Raw genomic sequence first — 18,511 nt, 5'->3', positions numbered from 1 at the left:
AACACCTTTTCGTCCTGTATCCCCAGTGAGTACTCCGATGCTAACAGTGTAAATCCCCGGGGTTAACTGTATCGCTAGTGGTTAGCTATTGCTAACTACTGATACGCACATAACCTCTAGTAAGAGGTGAGGTGGTCCGAGCATAGAAAGTTCCATATATACACTCAAATTGCAAGTGTTTTCCGAGAAACAACTGTGGAACTGTTTTACAGTTAAGGAGGGAATTGTACTCTCAGTGGTGGGAATGATGAGGGGATTTCGCATCGTACTGTAAGTAAATTTGTACTTATATAGATATATACATGTGGGAGCTTAGGCCCACGTTACAGGGCTAGGGGCGAAAATGTGTACTCCCTCCGTGTCACTACTATAAGTGCGCGACCTAGAGGAGGGTTGACATGGCTTCGCATTATATTCTCAAGACATTTTTGACAATCGAAATCGCTGTCTTGGGTTCAAAATTAGTCGCTCTGATTGGACCATTCGAAAGCCAATGTCAAAACCCCCGATTTGATCCAATTTCGAGCGGGAAATTCAACAAAATGAAGTCGCTGTGATGATTTCAATACATCAATAAAATACTTTATATAAAACAAACACTCATAATGACAAACATTCAGGAATGACCGTCAAATAGCGCAACGTGACGAATAGCGAGCGCGAGGCCATACTCCGTGAAGTGCTGCTGCACAGCAACAGCAGCTACTTGGTCAGGCTTCCCAATGGTCTCAGTCAAACACTCGCAGCCAAGTACAACTGCCACCCGGCCACGGTACGACGCGTGATTGGTCCTGAGACATGCATTTTGATTGTTATGATTGGACAGTTGTATCGTTACACCTTTATAAATGCATGATCGTTATAGGATCTTGGAGTGTTTTGTATTTTTATACGAGGAGGTATACTTTATTTTTCTGAGTCGCGCACTTATTGTGACACGGAGGGAGTATTCGGATGGGATATAGTTTACTGTTCTTTGTGACTGCAATAAAAAATCATTTTAGCCAATCATATTCAACCTTTATTATTTGTAGCCAATTATACTCCTTTGCTCGATTAGTTGGCAATTTCATGAATCCCCCAAAATAGGCAAATTCACAGACCGTGGAGCACAATAATAGTATTCAGATAAAGGAATTACTAATATCTAATATTGATAATACTATTAATATTAATACGTCCTGTGTAGTACTACAGTATTAATACTAACCTATTAATAGTAACGTTAACGATAGTAACGTTAGTAGATTCATGACTTGTGGTAATTTATAATATATGTATTATAACGGGTCTCGTATATCCGAATCATCGTCATGGCGGCGGTGCCGTTGCCGGTCCTGGCCGAGCTCCAAAAGGTATTGACCTACCCCTGTGGCGCTTCCTTCGAGCATCAATCCGTCACGACGGTGTCTCTCATCTAGCTTCGCGACGAAGTAGCGCGTCTTCGACAGGAGAAAGGGCAGGGCGACTCGTTGGTGCACTTGTTGCAGGAGCAGAACAGCCGCAGCAGCGAAGAAATCTTCGACTTGCACGCCCAGATCGTCGCCGTGGAAGCCGAGGCCGCGTACAAGTGTGAGCAGAACGAGTTGTCCATGCAGCATCAGCTCAAACGGTTGGTCTCGCACACAACCTTCCTCCAAGAGGAAAAAAAGTCCGCCGAGCGCGCGCGACAGGTGCTGGAAACCCAACTCAAGCAGGTACACATCGACCCCATCTGCCGTCGTTCTCTTCATGATCCTCATCTTGCGAGTTGGATAGCTTCAGACCACCGCGCAATTAGAGCACAAGCGCCTCGAAGCCGGCAAGCGACTGCTCGAGACGTCCAAGCGCAAGCTCGAAGCCGAGAAGGTTCACATGTCCCAGCAACTCTTCTCCCAAGCGACCCCTCCTCCATCGTCTTCATCGAAACGTCCTCGCGTCGATGCGGCGGCGGCGGCGTCAAGAGTGTCAACATCTGAAAAATGCTTTCAAACCGATCCATTCACTCCACTTGCAGTGGAAAACAGTGACCTGATCGGTATGTATTCTAAGGCGTTCATTCATCTATCTCTTTTGTATGATTTGCATCGAAATATATATATATATATATATATATATATATATATTTATTTATTTCGACACGTATATCGATATGTATAATATATATATTTCGACACATATATCGATATATATAATATATATATTTCGACACATATATCGATATATATAATATATATATTTTGACACATATATCGATATATATAATATATAGATGTGGTGCCTTTTCGTCGTATTTTGTCGTGAATGTAATCATTTTATAACATACGAAATATATATTTGTCCAACTGTAGTGAATGTATATTTTGTGTGTCGCGACGTTTAGTCGTGAATGCGATAATATACAACAATATATTTTTCAATTGCAATGATTGTATATATATATATATTGCATACCAGAACAATATATATATATGTATATATTTACGTTCCAAATGTTCCAAATGAACATCATGTTTTATTGTGGGTGTATGTATATATAGATATAGTTATCGCATGAGGTCCATTGCAAGTCTCGACGTGTACTCCTCCATAGAATTAAACTTTCTTAATAGTATGATGGCTATCGTAATACTTTATTCAGCATGTTGCAGACGAATAATCGAATGTTGTATCCCATGCAGTGTCCATATATATTTATATATATACATATATACATATTGAAATCCCCCACACTAGTATTGAGTATATATATATACTAGTGTCGAGAGTGTGTACTAATATATATTTTTATATAGGAAAACTGCTGCAAATGTCATCGGACCTGACGATGCTTCTCCAACCCCAAACTCCCCATAGTACGCCTGTGACTTCTAACTTGGACATTTCCGACGACCTGAGCCAGCTCATGCCTCAGTTCTCCCAATGGCAGCCTCAAATGTCCTCTAACGTCCCCCCCTATCATTATCACTCGGAGCATTTCGACTCTTCTTCCCATCTGTCCAAAGCCGCCGCCGCCGTCCATTTGACTAAGGCGGTCGCGGCCATGTTGGCAGGCACAGTGTCAGCTGTGGCGATGGTGGCACCCCTGCTTCAGTATTTACAGCCTCCAATTGTACGATATATATATATATATATTCTATCTATGGATATAGAAATGTATTGTAGTGTGACAGGATACAGCCTCCAATTGTACGATATATATATATACATATATATATACTGTATCTATAGATATAGAAATGTATTGTAGTGTGACAGGATACAGCCTCCAATTTTACGAGATATATATATATACTGTATCTATGGATATAGAAATGTATTGTAGTGTGACAGGATGACGAAGAACAAGAACGACATGTATTATTGTGGTTGCGAGTTCCAAAAGATATATATATTATATATATATATACATTTATGTCCCTGTGAGATAGAGTTGGTTTTGAGATTGGAATCGAGTCCAAGCCCCTTGTCACTCATTTGAATCGACCTCAAAGTGGTGTTTTTTACTAGTTTATATCGATGGACGGCGTGTTGAATACAACTGTTTACGTGGAGACTTTTCTCGTTATTTCGTGTTTTGCGTATATATATATATATATTGACCGGAGGCTATGTAGGACGCGACTGCTGTCGTGTGCAGTGCCTTGCGTGTGTTGTACGCACTGCTCCAATGCAGCCCCCGCCTCCACCACCTCTTTCAACGGCCACCACCACCAGCCAATCAACGATCGTTTAGTCGCATCGTTGGCCAATCACCGGCGACCACGTCGGCCCTCCACTCCCTCCGCCATCGATCGACTCTTTGCAACGACGTGCCAGAGGAACTTTCCAAGAACGTTCTTTTCACACTGGGCCGACTCGTGCCTCTGGTGACTGCAAACCCGTGGACTTTGCAGTCGATGCGCATTCAAACTGAGCTCTTTGGTAGGCGACTCACCTATTTATATATATGATGGGACCTGTACATAATACATGCTTTTGTTTGTCACTGTTACGTGGAGACACGGACGGTTCGCGGCAGGTGTATATATATGTGGAGAATAAATAGGTTTCACGGCAGATATATATATATATATGTATCTGCCGTGAAAATAATATATATATATACTACGTAGTATGTCTTCTGCCGTGAAGTATATTATTCTCCTGGTATATATATATATCTGCCCGTGAACCCTCTTCTTCTCCATGTAACAATGTTGTTTTGTTTTGTATCATGTATTTTAGGTTTGAAAAAGTGAAAGTGTATGTGGTAATCGATATCGTACCCTATATAATATTGTGTACTGATACATACATATATATTGATATATATATATAGGAGTGCTTTCGTACTTGGTGGGTCTCTACAGCCAAGACACTAACAACAACAGCGCCGCCTTGGAACACAAGTCCTCAAAACCCACCCACCCACCTTTGATTGATCCTCCAACTCATCACGGCACGGCCTTCCACTCGGTGATTTCTCCCACTTGCGACCTCATCACCACGTTCCTCTCCGACCACCAGGCTAGTACTACTAGTAGTAATACTAGCTCCACCACCGATGAGGGTACGATGGTGGACATGAGCGAGAAAGTGGTCGTTCAAGCCGTGGGGGTGCTCTGCCATGTGATTGCAATTCCCGACTGTCTACCGCTCGTGCTGCCGGTAAAACTATGGATATTGATTGAGTTTTGAAAAAGGGATGTTTATTGTATTATCACATTGATATAATAGATACGATTGATTGATTGTTTGGATTTGCATTCGATAGATACGAATTATATGTGAGATGGCTAGGATATATACTGTTTGATTTCGTTGGTATAGATGATGTATATTTACTATATGTATCACGACAGGGACCATTGGACTGCTGCTGCTGCTGCTGACCATCGATATTGTCGTTTTATCCCAAGATTTGGATTTATATCCCAAATTTGGATTTATATCCCAAGATTTGGATTTATATCCCAAGATTTGGATTTATATCCCAAGATTTGGATTTATATCCCAAGATGTGGGTGCTGAAGATTCGCCAAATCTATCGATCGGTTCTTTGTTCTGACGTTTGTACGTGCAGTGTCACACTAATTCCAGATTCACACACTAATTCGATGCTAACTGATTGGAGTTTGATTGGGTACTTGATTAGTGTTCTGTGTTATGATTGGTCGTATATCGATTGTCTGCCGATTTGATGGGGCTGCACCCAAACACTCCAATAATTTTTCGAATCGACTTGACAATAATACATTCGAAATATCTCAAATTCGTGCAGTCGAAATCTCTACATGTATATATATATATATATATATACTTCATACAAATATATAGATTGTCATTTTTCCCATGAAATGGAATATATATATGAACTTATTGTGGTTTTGTGTGTAGCACTTGGGCAAGTGGTGGAGCCTGCTTTTTCCTCTTCATTCTTCCAACACATTGAATCAATCGAGCCAGTCATATTGGACAGTGCACGTAGCAGTGCTTGAGCTCATGCAGGCCATCACGACGTTATATCCGTCGCATGCGTGGTATATGGACCATCCCGAGGCTGTGGATGGCCTGTGGGACTTCGTCAAGCGACGGTGCAAGGCGGCAGGTTTCACAGCCTTGTCATTGGGTTCTGTTCAAAGCTCTACAAGAAAAGATGACGTGGTGAAGCTGGCTCTCAAGATGCTGGCCATGGAGGCGGTCGTGTCCAAGCGATCTGTGGTTGGGGATGGGTGGTTCAACCAGCACTTGGTCGCCGACGTCATCCAGCAACTCCAACCCACTGGTGACGACAAGCTAGTATTACGACTACTCGTACCGTGGATGCGGGTCTTGCCCCCCAAATAATTTTTAATCGATTCAAGCAAGCAGCTACTTAGTGTTATATGTGTATTGGAGTCGATAGGTCCCACGCTGTTTGACATGAGCGGGCTAGAATGCATTAATAAGTACTCCAGTCTATTTAATCAAAAATATATACTAATAGGGACTAGTAAAGAACAACACTTGAATGATTCTAGTTAATTCGCTTTGCACTTGTTTTGGCGTCAGTTTTACGTGGCTAAAAGAGTGATATTTCTACTGTCACTATTTATATCTTCCATGTGGAACAGAACTAATTTGACCTTATATTGAATGGTAGTATAATACTACTTTTTCACGTTTAAATATTTATTTCACGGTGCGCAGATCAAACAACCAAAACACATACGGTAGTTGCTTCGAATTGGACTAGAAAATAGTACTAGTAGTACAATATGAACCGGGACCCTGGACAAACTTGCACTATCAACAATATATTATAATATTTACACATATTATGAATATTTACTCATTATAGCTCGTCGTTGGGACGAATTGGTTGTGTGGTGGAGGAGGGCGAAGCAGGGACGACAAAGCGCTGGGTGTCGTCCACAGTGTCCTGCAAAGTCAACTCCAGCTCGACCGTGCCCGTGGCAGGGTTATGAAACGACTACACTCACAAGTTTCCATATATCAGGTATATGTGAATAAACCAGTTTCCATAGTGATATATATATATATACCCATTCATAACCATATATATATATATACCCATTCATAACCATAAATATAAATATATATATACCCATTGAAGGTCATAAATATATATATATATACCCACTGATAACCATATATATATATATCCATTGATAACCATAAATATATACATATATATATATATATACCCATTGGTGGCCTGCGTATGACGTGTATTGAATCGACGAGTGCGGGGCCAGCGTCGTCATGAGGTTGGTTTGCCAGTGTAATTCCAGCGGCACGTCCATTTCATTCACAAAGGTCGCGCCGATGGGACCGCTTTCGCCGTTCAGTCGCTTCTTATTCCACACCCACAAGTTGGCCCCCCTGTCATATCCCCATATGAATATATCCAAATCTCCCAAAAAATATAAATATTTCACGATCACATTGACATTATAATATTTCTATATTACATACCATTTGGTGCCTTCCAAGACAGGGCAGCCACCGTGTTCGGCCATGGGATCCAATTCCGCTACAAACAAAACCATCACATATATACTATACAACCCGTACATATATATATATATATATTACCATTGCCTTTTTGGCTGTAAAAGAGCACAGCGTGCGCTTTTTGAGGGTACGAGGCCAATCTACGAAAAATATATTTAAATTTCTCTAGCAATATATCTCTTACTTGGAAAAACATTGTTTCGTCATTTTCTGCTCCCACGAGTCTTGGGGAAAGATGGCCAGTTCTGCTTCGGACGGAGGTGGGGCGTGGCCTACCCCCTCGGGCATGTTGGCTCGTACAAATACTGTTTGGCCGCCCCGTGTCACATTTGACAAGTACATGAACACGGTTGCAAAGCTACCCATTGTTATAATACGTTAAAATATGGTGAATACATAATACTATGATTGTCCAAATATAATAATAGTATTATTACGATAGAGACTGAAAAGAATAGATAATATTACCGGTTGGACCCGCCTGTTTTGGGGTTGAAATTCCACTCCGAGTTGACGGTGGAGCCGACTTCAAAGTAGTCGTTATGGGGAATATACGCTTGCTTTTGCTGGTACCGAAGGAGTTGCAGGCCATCCGCCATGGACACTATAATTATGCATACAAAATAAATACTAAATAATATTTGGATTTGCACCACAGAATAATATAAAACGTAAACTATTAATCATAGCATTATGTAATCCAGAATCTTAAATCAATTGAAACAATGCGATGACGATGTACATACATACATACATATTTCAATGGAATTATTGTGCTTTTCAGCCAAATTTGTCTATTTTCGGGGAATCGCCATCTCATCGAGCAAAGGAGTATGATTGGCTACAAAGAATGAAGATTGCAATATGATTGGCTAAAAAGGTTGATTAATCCATTGCAGTCACAAAGATGTCTCTTAAACTCAGTTTTATATGAAATTTCGAAGGTCCGACGATTGATTCAACCATCCGCGGGAGAATATTTTAAATAGAACACACAATAATATTACATGGTGCAAATAAAAAAAGGGGGGGAACGACCGATAGATAAAAAATATGTGATGATATCACAAAAAACTAGTACTACTACTAGTCATATATATGTACCTTTGTACTCGCCAAGACGCAGCAAATCAAACGATCGCTTGTTGAGCGAAATGGCCAAGTCCGACGTCGTATCGAACGCATTGTCGCTCGTGCGCACTGAAGATACCCTAATAATATAAGAAATAAAAAAAAACATTTAAAAAATATATATCAAAACCTATACAAACAAATATACAATAATAATCTTACTCTTTGGTGAGAACTCGAGACCGTTTGAGCTTTTGCTCGGCGGTGGTGATGGAGAGAGTCCGCTCGATGAGTTCGTCCGCTTGGTCGCTTGTAAAGAAGTCGTGAAGTAAAAATACCCGCGGCGATTCGCTAAAGGATTCGAGCACGATGGGCTTTCCCGTGGGGGACTGGGTCGACTCTATAGCTACGCGATGGCCAAACTAGGCGATAGTAGTACTAGTAGTTATATACTAGAGTTTGGAGGGAAAGATAGTATCAAATAGGATACTAGCTATGTATACTAGTAGTAATAGGCAGAAACATGAGTTTTGACCTTGATTTGTCCTGATGGTTTATAGTATTTATTTTCGAGAATAATATTTACCGACGACAATCACAACCAAATAAATGTAGAACACATGGAGGATGTAGCCAATCAGATTGCAGGAAACCAAATTCTAATTAGTGTGAGATTCTCATAAATTGGTGTGATTTTTACAAACAACCCTTTGGCATTGCATTGATCGATAAATGGCTGGTCATGATATATGTATGGAATACGACGCACGTGAAACTGTCTATTGCCCGTGCCTTCATATGCATTGCTCGAGAATGACGACATATACATGTATATGTACCTCGACGTACGGCCATACAAAGTGAAAGTCGGGGGGTATGAGGTACAGGTTGTCGTGGTCTTGAATGTCGTCGTACGCATGAACATGTACGCCTTTCCCGGTCACGACGCGATCGGCAATGATCTTTTTGGCACTGTCTTTTGCATCCACGATGATGCCTTCCACGTCGACAAACGTCGACAGGTACGCTGCAAGCGTTTGTCCGGAAGTCACATGCTCAGGCAACACGTCAAGAGGAACGCCGCCGGTGGACTCGCCATTCGGGAACACCGTCACGGACACCGCATGGACATAGACGAGGGCAACGAGGACCGACGAGATGATACGCGGGATGGACCGCATCTTGGTTACTGTAATGTGGCGGTGTCGTCTGGATCGCGCTAGAGAACAGACATGGCAGCATGCGCGATTCTTTGTGTCGAAATTGTAGTAACGTTTCCACGTCTTTTCATCAGACGTAGTAGTAGTACAGTATATAACCTCTATAAATCGATATTGTATACTACTAGTAGTACTACGTACTCCGAGTACTACGTAGTACACTGTACTACTATAACACTTCTACGTAGTATAGTACTATTAATAGTACTATTTATAGTAGTATTTATATACCTCCTATATTCCATACATCTCCATAGTAATACTACTACCACTATTAATACTAATATTAGTATTAATACGTACTACTATTAATAGTATAACGTTAACGCTATGATGAAGACTGATACTACTGTACTGTAGTAAGCGGTATTAACAGGAAGTACTTTACTGTTATTAGTATTAATATAAGCTTAGCCATTTACAGTTAACCAGACTGCGAACAACCGTATTTATCCGGCAATCTGGCCTTTCTCGTGCGGTATCCGGATCTTCATCCCAATCCACTTGACGTTTGTATGGTGCACTGTGAGTCGTATTTTAAATCCCTGTGGAGTTTCAAAAGCATTTCAAAGATCGTGTATTCGAAATTGATAGTGCTATCTTTGGCGCATCTCCAATCGTTTGGCGACGCCATCTGCGTGATCCCCTTGATATTCTTGTTGGAATAAGCTCTGTACCAACTGGTACAGGAGTTTCAGAACGTTTCATTCTGGGTCTAACAATACCACCCAAATCTATGGGCACTAACGTTAGTATTCTACTACAGTACCTCGAAGTAATAGTACTATTAATAGTACTATTTAATAATTGACCAAAATAGTACTACAGCATTAAAATAGAACTACAGTATTTGTAGTCTGTAGTCCTATTTTGGTAATACAAAAAATGATCAAAAGCCATTTAAAAAGCATTTCAAATGATTTACGTAAAGGACGCCCCGTGTTTGGGTCTTGCGCCACTTCAATACTGGAACTCGAGGGATGAGCGCATCGTTGTTCCTTCGACGTGTCGTCGCCGCCTTGCTTGTATGCATGGCCTTGGTGTGCTTGGGTGCAAATGACACCAAGGTCGTGACGGTGTTCAACAACGGCGAGTCCGTCGGCGGCATTCAAGTGCGCTTGACACCAGAGCACGTTCCTACGGGACAGCATTTGGCCGAGTACCTCTCGACGCTGTTGGATGTGGAAGGAATGTACACAGACGAGACCAAGACATCGTCCAAGGCGGTGGCAGACCGCGTGTTCACCGCCATCGGCAAGCCCATCCATTCATTCGACGACATTGCACCCAACGATGAACTGTACATTGTTCCAACGGGCTTGCTGTTCGTGTGGCCGTTCGTCAAGGTATGCTTCATCTAGATCCTTTCTCCAACGACATCACTCCTCATCCTTCTTGTCCTTGGCATTAGTACGGACACCGCGTGACCGTACAGTCGGCCCATTCGCCGACGGGGAAGCCCATCGTGCTGGAATCGTACAACGACTCGCCACGCGTGTTCCTAATCCACAACTTCTTCACCAACGAAGAAGCAGACCGACTCATCGAACGGATCTCGGAAATCGACGATGACATCAACAAGCTCAAGCGATCGACCGTCGGCCACGACGACAAAGGCTCGTGCGTACTATATATATATATATTGTCTTTTATTTACGATATATATATATATATTGTCTTTTACCCAAAATTTGGGCTTTTGTGCTGAATCGACAAATCTATCGATCGATTCATTATACTGAATGTTGTATGTAAAAAGGTGTGATGGGTATCACACTAATTGAAATCATACACTAATTTGATATTGATGACGGTTTCCTGCAATCTGATTGGCTAAATCCTTCTGCCAATGATTCTTGTGTAACACATTTGGTTGTGTCGATTCATTCTCCATGCCGCTCCAGTTTAGAAGAAACACAACTATATATGCTCTGGTTAAAATATACATTTTGCGGCAATGCATACATTGTGTTTGCGTCAATATGGATATTATTGTGGTTTCAATATATATATATATATATATATATATATACTCTGGTTTAAAAATAGTTGGCCTGCAAATCATACATTTTGTTTGCTGCAATATGGATATTATTGTGTTTTCTATATATACGAATATACTCTGGTTTAAAAATATTTGGACTGCAAATCATACATTGTATTTGCGTCAATATGGATATTATTGTGTTTTCAATATATATATATATATTTATCAATAGATCATACTGATGTTTATATAGCGAGTCGTCGGTTCGCACGAGTGAAAACGCATTCGATGCAAAGTCCCCCGAAGCGATTTCGCTCATGAAGCGATCGTTTGACTTGCTCAACATTGGCGACTTTCAAGGTACAGTATTATGTCCGTTGAAGACTACTACTAGTACCTACTAGTTTGCATACTATTTTGATATGTACTTGTACATGAAACCAATATGGCAATAGAAAACATGGCGGATGGTCTGCAATTGCTGCGATACAAACCAAAGCAAGCGTATATCCCACACAACGACTGGTTTGATATCGATTCCACGTCCGATTTCAACTGGGAACCCAAAGCTGGCGGCGCCAATCGGTATGTACATATACACCTTTGCAACCCTAAGTATACAGTACAGCCCTATAAAAAAAATTAGAGTAAAAGGACTCGAACCTCTGATTTTCCATACCAAAAACGGATGCCTTACCAACTTGACCATACTCTAAAAATATACTTAGAAATATTCTCATCTAATGGATCCGCAATCTATTGCTACAATTAACTTAGTAACATCACATTTGTTATTGTATTTATCATTATTATTATTATGATCTTCCCTACGGCTTGAAACAGTGTACGGATTGTTTTTATTTGGACCCGACCACGACTCGCTCCGATTGGTCAATCTGAAAATACTTGTCGTTGATTGGCTACTTTATTTTCTTCTTTTTTCTGTGGCATGGGCATACACCCCACTCAAATTCTTTCGCAGCATTCGTGGACATGAAATCATTATAACAATATCCAAACTAACAATATATATATATAAATGTCTTGTTTTAGATCCACATAACAATATCCTCCAAACTAACAATATATATATATTAGATTTGCGACAGTGTTCTTGTACCTATCGAACGTTACGAGGGGAGGGCAGACGGTGTTTCCATTGGCGAATATGCCGCCTGGTGTAAATCACTCGGCTCCACCAACCGACGAAGAACTGGATTTGTTTGAAAAGGGCTCGTGGGAGCATAAAATGGTCAAGCAGTGCTACTCCAAGTAAGATACTCTAAATTATATGGTGGCAATAAATATATAGTAATAGTCTTCTTTTTCATAATATATGATAACACGTAGACTGGCGTCGTATCCCCGCAAGACTGCGTCGGTGCTGTTTTACCACCAAAAAGGCACTGGTAGGTTGAACTTTTTAGTTGACTATTTCACGGAATATTTCATTTTAATCTACATTTCTGCCTAGGTGAGCTGGACCATCGTGCCGAGCATGGAGGGTGTCCAGTGCTTGAAGGCACGAAATGGTACGGTGAATGAAAACTGTGTTTTGGCTAATCAAACGCCTCTATTTAAAATCTGTTGATTTGATTCGTCGAAATCAATCGAATTGCAACCAATCATAGTGCAAATTATATATATATAGATATATGCGTTATCCCTTTTAAAAATTCTAACTTGATATATAGGGCGGCAAATCTGTGGGTGTGGAACCGCAACCGCAACGGCCCGGAAGGGTCGCCTTTGAAAGTGGACTTTGTCAACACTCGGGACTACCCAGTCAAGTTATTTTGGGCCAACAGCCACATGTCGGACCTCGCTCCCGGCCACAAAATTAATTTTAATTCGTTTGGAAAGCACATCTGGGTAATACTATTATTTATTTATATATATAATTTGATATGATGTTTTATACCTGGTTAATACTATTGGTATGTATATATCTTGATATTTTATACCTGAATAATACTAGTATAAGAATGACATGGTCATATTTTGATATATTTTGATACATCAATGACCATATCATTCGTATCCCTATTGTAAAATTGGTATTTTGCATATATATTTTGATCGTTTATACCAAGGTGATGAGAGTGTTGTATAGTTTGATATGTTGTACGGATGATTCTGCTTGTAGACTTTTCGAGATGTCGACGGCAACGACTTGTTTACGCACACGCTAAACTACAAAGATGGGCTGGTGCAAGTAATTAGCCTGCCGCCGCTGCCTCCTTCCGATGCCACCGACGAAAGCAATCACTCCGAAGTACCTCCACAAAACGACGAGTTGTAGCCACATGTATCTGCTGCTACTACTTTACAAGGCGAAATATATGGTCCCATAGCATAATACAGTAGTGTTAATTACTATAGATTGCTATATTGTCGTTACAGTAGTACTGTATATACTCGTCATGGCAATCTGAAGTAGAATAGTATTACTACTACGTACTAATAGTAGTTTCCACTAGGACTAATCCTACCAGTACTGTACTGGCTAGTGAAAAGTATGCCAATGTCTACTACTATTAATATCTACCAAGTAGTTTGAAATTAATACAGTAGTTAGTATTAATATTATCCTCATGAAATCCTGAAACCCCATCTATACAAGTAGTGGGATAACGGTAGTAACGTTACAGTATTGTCGAGTCTCTTCCATTTACACAAACCGAGCCGAGACATGTGATTGGCTAATATCCTAAATCGAAATGGATTGTAGCCAATCAGAGAGAAGTAATTTCGGACTGCTGACCAATGGAAATTAGTACCGAATGTCCACTAGTACTACTACGTAGTACTACTATAGACAAGCGACATACTATGAATAGCAGTGTATTATTCTTGTCTTATAGGATTTGCTTTGAGCTTGCATTCTATGCAGTTTACGAGCTGTTGCTTGGCGGGTACGTCTGGGAGATGATGGTTCACAAGGTCAGCATATTGCATCAGTACTGGCAGTGCTTCATGGCAGTAAATTGGCCAGTCTTTTACAATTCCCAGCACTTGGTCGACTAGAAACACAGCGTCGCTTGGTAATATTCTCACATTGTCGTCCCCATCTGGTCTTCTCAAGGCGGCATCTCGTACTCGATGGAATTCTTCCTGGCACAGCGTGGCCACAAGTGCGTTTGTTTGGGGTAATCGTAGCATCCTCAAGTGCTTCTGAAACACTGGATTAGTCGCAACCACCGCGCCGCTTCGCATGGTGTGGAGTGCCCGCGCCGCCAACGCGTCGGCCATCATGTCTTGCAACCCGCCGCCCACGCTTTGTAGCAAATACAAGGCGTGTTCGACATGTATTTGACAGTGCCAGTCAAAGTGCTGCATCATTTCCATCGCTTTCTGCACCACCAAGTCGACCCCCACACTCTCCAACGACGGGGCAAGAGAGTGGCCTTGAGAGTGGTTTTGAGAGTGGCTTTGAGAGTCAAATGCGCGGACTACGGCTACCCACGCCAGGTCTTCCCATCGATGCCGCCATGGATTAAACGACAACAAGTCCGCGCGGACATATGGCACGATGAGCTGCGCCAATGCCAAGGCGGCGTACGTGGACTCGTACGAGGCGGCCGTGGTCGGGTCGGCTTTCCACTGCGAAAACCGAGCCAACACGGCCATTAAACTGGCAAACTCGTCGTCTACGTCTGCCCACACCTGATGCGTCGACTCAGATCGAGCAGAATCAGACTCAGATCGAGTGGAATCAGACATGCGATCCAACGCTCGGTCTTTTGCTCGCAAACAGTGACATAATGTGGTCAGATACGCCCACAATGTTTGCATGGCGTCAAACGTGGTGCCGCACGCGGCCAGCTCGTCGTCGAGGGCGGCAATGGACGACGCCAATTGGGTCAATTCCACGTCGACGCGGTGCACGTCACGAGCGCGCGCGTCCATCTGGTCCACCATCGTCGCATGCGTCGATTGCAACTTGGTGATGACGTGGCCAAGGGAATGAAACGACAGGTGGGAGGACGAGGTCTTGGAGTACAATGGCGCGGGACGAGATGGGGGGACGAGGCCGGCGCGACGGAGCTGGTCGGCTTCCCACTGCATGTCGCCCGGGTCGTCGTCTTCGCCTTCGTGAGGCAAGTCGTCAGTGTCCAACGATGCTTCTTCGAGATGACGACGATCAGATCCATGGAACGTATCAGAGTGGTCGGGAGGGAGCGAGGAAGGGTTGAGGGGAATGAACGTTTCTTCTTCTTCGATAGGCACGTCGAGGTGGTGGTTGTTGACTTTGGTAGAATCAGGATGCGGAGACGGGGACGGAGACGGCACGAGTGTATCGTCATCGACGGCCTTGACGAAGTGTTTCTGCGCGGCTTTCAACGCGTTCAGATTCTCGGTCGAGTACAAGCTGTGGGATGCGCTGTCGGAGGGGGACTGATCGGCGGCGCTCGTCGCGGACGCAACAGGGACGCGGGCAATCTTGCCCTTCTTGAGCCGAAACGATGGACCATCGTCGTCGTCGTCGTCAAAGGACGCGACGACGGACGGTCGCTTGTTTGCCTTTTTGGACGTGAAGTCGGGAGGCTTCCGCTGTTTCTGCTGGAGGCGAGCCCGAATTGCATCGATGGCGTCGACATCCCCATTATCATCCTCGCCGCCACTCGGGGAAGCGCTCGGGATCGATGGAATCGCATGATCTACGTCGTCCCTTGCAGCATCGCCGTCGTCGGTGGCCTGTCGGGTCTTGGATGTCGCCGCCGCCGGCTTCTTGGACGAGGCTTTGCGAGCGCGGAACATGGTTCAAAACAGTGAAATGAAAACACCAAATTTATCGAATTTTCGAGAAACCATGAATTTTTTGCCCCAAACGTTTACTTTTTTCATGAAATTGTCAGAACTAATTACAAGTAAGTACTACTCGTACGTAGTACTACTATCAATAATACTATTAATACTATTAACACTACTATTTTAATAGTAGTGTTAATAGATAGTATTAAAATACTATCTATTAATATCAATATCTATACTATTAATACTAGGACTCCGAGTAGTTGATACTAACTGTAGTAATACTGTACTATACTATTACGTAGTACACTCCGAGTAGTATGTAGTATACTACTAACGTTAGTACTATTAATAACTATTAATATTAATATTAGTACTCATTACTATTATGAAAAAGTATCACAATTCGCACTTGTTAACTGTAAAGTCTCTACTCGGAGCACCACGTAGTACTGACCCACTTATATTGCTCCAGGCCACTTTTTCAGGATTTTATGAGAATATTTCAATCAATTCAAGGCTTTGTAGTCGACATAGGCATACTAGTACTTCTAATCCTAGAGCAATCTGAATAAGAATTCAGACGGCTGTGTCAGGCAATAATAATATTCGTTCGCGTTGATGCAATCTCAACGATATCCAAATCGTTCTATTGAGAATTTCACTTCATCCAATCAAATCCCCGTATTTTCTCATCAAGTGATTTGATTCGCCAACAAATACATTCACCATCGATTGCGACAAATAAAACCCTTCGACATATTACGACAAATCCAGCAATAATGTGATGCTCTCGGCCGACACCGTTTCATTTCCGCACTTACAGCATCACCTCTACCTCCATCACCGCCATGCAATCCTCTCTTCGCCGTCGAGTTCTTGTGGTTGGTGCTACCGGCAACCTCGGCCGTCTCGTCGTCAAGTCCCTCGTTCGGGACGACCTCACGGACGTGGTCGCGCTCTCTCGTCGCGCGCCGCCCACGTCCGACTCGTCTGTGCGATGGGTGCAAGGCGACATGCTCCAGCCTGCTTCATTGACGCAAGTTCTGGCCAACGTGGACACAGTCATCAGCACTGCCAACGGGTACATGAAGGAGTCGATCGAAGCCGACTACTTGGGCAACAAGAACCTCGTGGACGCCATCGCGTCGTCGCCCCACGTCACGCGCTTTGTGTTTCTGAGCATCACGGGCTGCGACCATGCACCCGACGTGCCCCACTTCCACGCCAAGGCGGTCACAGAGGCGCTGGTCAAGGCTACGAGCATCCCGTACGTGTTTATTCGCGCGTCTGCGTTTCTCGACCAGTCGCCGGATTGGGTGGCCGACAACGTTCCCAAGGGTCGGTACCTCAGCATCGGCGATACCACAACCCCGTGGTCGTACACGTTGAGCGACGACTTGGCCGACAACTTGGCGACCGCCGCGGCCACTTCGGACGACGCCATCGCCAACCAAACGATTGACATTGGCTGGCAGGATGGCCCCAAGACAAATGCGCAGATCCAAGCGCTGGTTGAACAGGCGACGAACACGAAACTGACCAATGTGACCGTGCCGTGGTGGATCCTCTCGACCTTCAAGTACCCGACCAAGCTGTTGCATGCGCTGGCGTACGACATCATTACGATGCTGCTGTTCTTCCGGACAGGTAAGTTTGTCGCCGACACGACCAACCAAGCGCGGTTCCTGGGCCCCGTGCCCACTTCTGAAGAAGCTGTCCGTCGATGGGCCAAGAAAAATCACCTGGGCAACTAGACGAGTACTAGTAGTAGTAGCATATATATATATATATTAATATACCTACTATTAATAGTAGCATTTGACTAGTGTCAATCAATTCATTTTCAGAAGGATGAACTCGACTTCAACACCGTTGAAGGTGTGAAAATTGACATTGACGCTGCTCTTGGAGTAATCCCCCTCGCGGCAGGCCAGTCTCGTTCCACTAAACGCTTGCATATCACATCAGCATAACTGTGCCAATAATCATTGTCAAATATGGCATTTCATATATATTGTCGATTTGATACAAATTTGGGGAGGGGGTCGAATCGCGCCGACCAAACCGATCCACAATCGATCTGGTTGAATTTCATTGAGAAGGTTTTGATTGGCTAATCATTTTGAGCTCATCTGAAGTAGCCAATCAAATCGATTTAAATTCCAACGAGATAACCACAACACGAAATTTCACTCGAAGGCACAATACTACCGTGTAACCTATATAGATTTGGACAGTGGCGGGGCAAGTATCCGGATACGGATAGTGTAAATTACCATATGCATACAATAATCAAGTGTAATAATCCAATTATATAATTTTACAGAGGAGTCCAAATCTATATGGCTGTCTAAACCTATATACGTTACACGGTAGTTGGCAAGGTAATCCGACAGCATCCCATGGACAATGTCGGCTACGTTTCAAAGGGATTATTCCAACGTTCGGCAAACCGGTTGTGGTGTTGGGGACGGGGAGGATAAGGCTAGTGGCGCTG

General features: G+C 43.0%; 5 protein-coding genes and 1 non-coding gene across 8 annotated transcripts; 3 read left to right on the top strand and 3 right to left on the bottom strand.

Moving 5' to 3' along the window:
- The first annotated feature begins 1,291 nt into the window (after positions 1-1,291).
- On the top strand, positions 1,292-5,835 carry H257_09004 (hypothetical protein). Its single transcript, XM_009835112.1, has 7 exons — positions 1,292-1,355; positions 1,422-1,697; positions 1,759-2,017; positions 2,775-3,091; positions 3,597-3,903; positions 4,301-4,629; positions 5,359-5,835. The coding sequence occupies exons 1-7, from the start codon at positions 1,314-1,316 to the stop codon at positions 5,806-5,808; spliced, it is 1,980 nt and encodes a 659-aa protein (XP_009833414.1). The 5' UTR covers positions 1,292-1,313; the 3' UTR covers positions 5,809-5,835.
- Positions 5,836-6,241: 406 nt separating this feature from the next.
- H257_09003 lies at positions 6,242-9,304 on the bottom strand. 2 transcript variants are annotated; one of them, XM_009835110.1, is made up of 9 exons: positions 8,889-9,304; positions 8,272-8,471; positions 8,083-8,189; positions 7,447-7,582; positions 7,163-7,336; positions 7,060-7,118; positions 6,940-6,997; positions 6,669-6,846; positions 6,242-6,433 (listed from the first exon to the last, which is right to left on the bottom strand). In XM_009835110.1, exons 1-9 carry the CDS (start codon positions 9,228-9,230, stop codon positions 6,296-6,298), a joined length of 1,392 nt encoding a protein of 463 aa, XP_009833412.1. In that variant the 5' UTR covers positions 9,231-9,304; the 3' UTR covers positions 6,242-6,295. The 2 variants fall into 2 exon arrangements, with proteins under 2 accessions (XP_009833412.1, XP_009833413.1); XM_009835111.1 differs by having other exon boundaries at positions 6,669-6,997.
- Positions 9,305-10,199: 895 nt separating this feature from the next.
- Positions 10,200-13,658, top strand: H257_09001. 2 transcript variants are annotated; one of them, XM_009835108.1, is made up of 9 exons: positions 10,200-10,615; positions 10,681-10,889; positions 11,510-11,616; positions 11,712-11,841; positions 12,355-12,528; positions 12,607-12,665; positions 12,731-12,788; positions 12,951-13,128; positions 13,403-13,658. In XM_009835108.1, the coding sequence occupies exons 1-9, from the start codon at positions 10,250-10,252 to the stop codon at positions 13,556-13,558; spliced, it is 1,437 nt and encodes a 478-aa protein (XP_009833410.1). In that variant the 5' UTR covers positions 10,200-10,249; the 3' UTR covers positions 13,559-13,658. The 2 variants fall into 2 exon arrangements, with proteins under 2 accessions (XP_009833410.1, XP_009833411.1); XM_009835109.1 differs by having other exon boundaries at positions 12,951-13,658.
- On the bottom strand, positions 11,899-11,971 carry H257_09002. The gene has a single exon. It is a non-coding gene; the product is annotated as a tRNA-Gln (tRNA).
- Positions 13,659-14,255: 597 nt separating the features above from the next.
- H257_09000 (hypothetical protein) lies at positions 14,256-16,017 on the bottom strand (the record flags this gene model as incomplete). Its single annotated transcript, XM_009835107.1, has 2 exons — positions 14,256-14,279; positions 14,356-16,017. 2 exons carry the CDS (start codon positions 16,015-16,017, stop codon positions 14,256-14,258), a joined length of 1,686 nt encoding a protein of 561 aa, XP_009833409.1.
- A 768-nt stretch (positions 16,018-16,785) lies between these two features.
- Positions 16,786-17,808, top strand: H257_08999 (hypothetical protein). The gene has a single exon (XM_009835106.1). The coding sequence runs from the start codon at positions 16,863-16,865 to the stop codon at positions 17,766-17,768; it is 906 nt and encodes a 301-aa protein (XP_009833408.1). The 5' UTR covers positions 16,786-16,862; the 3' UTR covers positions 17,769-17,808.
- The last annotated feature ends 703 nt before the right edge of the window (positions 17,809-18,511 follow it).

Source organism: Aphanomyces astaci (assembly GCF_000520075.1).
Source record: "Aphanomyces astaci strain APO3 unplaced genomic scaffold supercont1.21, whole genome shotgun sequence".
NCBI lineage: Eukaryota > Oomycota > Saprolegniomycetes > Saprolegniales > Verrucalvaceae > Aphanomyces > Aphanomyces astaci.
Note: the sequence above shows the minus strand (reverse complement) of the source record. Positions and strands in the feature narration are given on the sequence as shown.

Excerpts from the sequence above, each read along its gene's own strand:
- H257_09004 (XM_009835112.1), top strand. The coding sequence starts at position 1,314 with ATGGCGGCGGTGCCGTTGCCGGTCCTGGCCGAGCTCCAAAAG. Across the intron at positions 1,356-1,421 it reads TCCTGGCCGAGCTCCAAAAG|CTTCGCGACGAAGTAGCGCG; the intron begins GTATTGACCTAC and ends TCTCTCATCTAG. Across the intron at positions 1,698-1,758 it reads TGGAAACCCAACTCAAGCAG|CTTCAGACCACCGCGCAATT; the intron begins GTACACATCGAC and ends CGAGTTGGATAG.
- H257_09003 (XM_009835110.1), bottom strand. The coding sequence starts at position 9,230 with ATGCGGTCCATCCCGCGTATCATCTCGTCGGTCCTCGTTGCCCTCGTC. Across the intron at positions 8,190-8,271 it reads TCTCGAGTTCTCACCAAAGA|GGTATCTTCAGTGCGCACGA; the intron begins GTAAGATTATTA and ends TTATATTATTAG. Across the intron at positions 6,847-6,939 it reads GTCTTGGAAGGCACCAAATG|GGGGGCCAACTTGTGGGTGT; the intron begins GTATGTAATATA and ends GGGATATGACAG.
- H257_08999 (XM_009835106.1), top strand. The coding sequence starts at position 16,863 with ATGCAATCCTCTCTTCGCCGTCGAGTTCTTGTGGTTGGTGCTACCGGC.
- H257_09001 (XM_009835108.1), top strand. The coding sequence starts at position 10,250 with ATGAGCGCATCGTTGTTCCTTCGACGTGTCGTCGCCGCCTTGCTTGTA. Across the intron at positions 12,666-12,730 it reads TTACCACCAAAAAGGCACTG|GTGAGCTGGACCATCGTGCC; the intron begins GTAGGTTGAACT and ends ATTTCTGCCTAG. Across the intron at positions 12,789-12,950 it reads GTGCTTGAAGGCACGAAATG|GGCGGCAAATCTGTGGGTGT; the intron begins GTACGGTGAATG and ends CTTGATATATAG.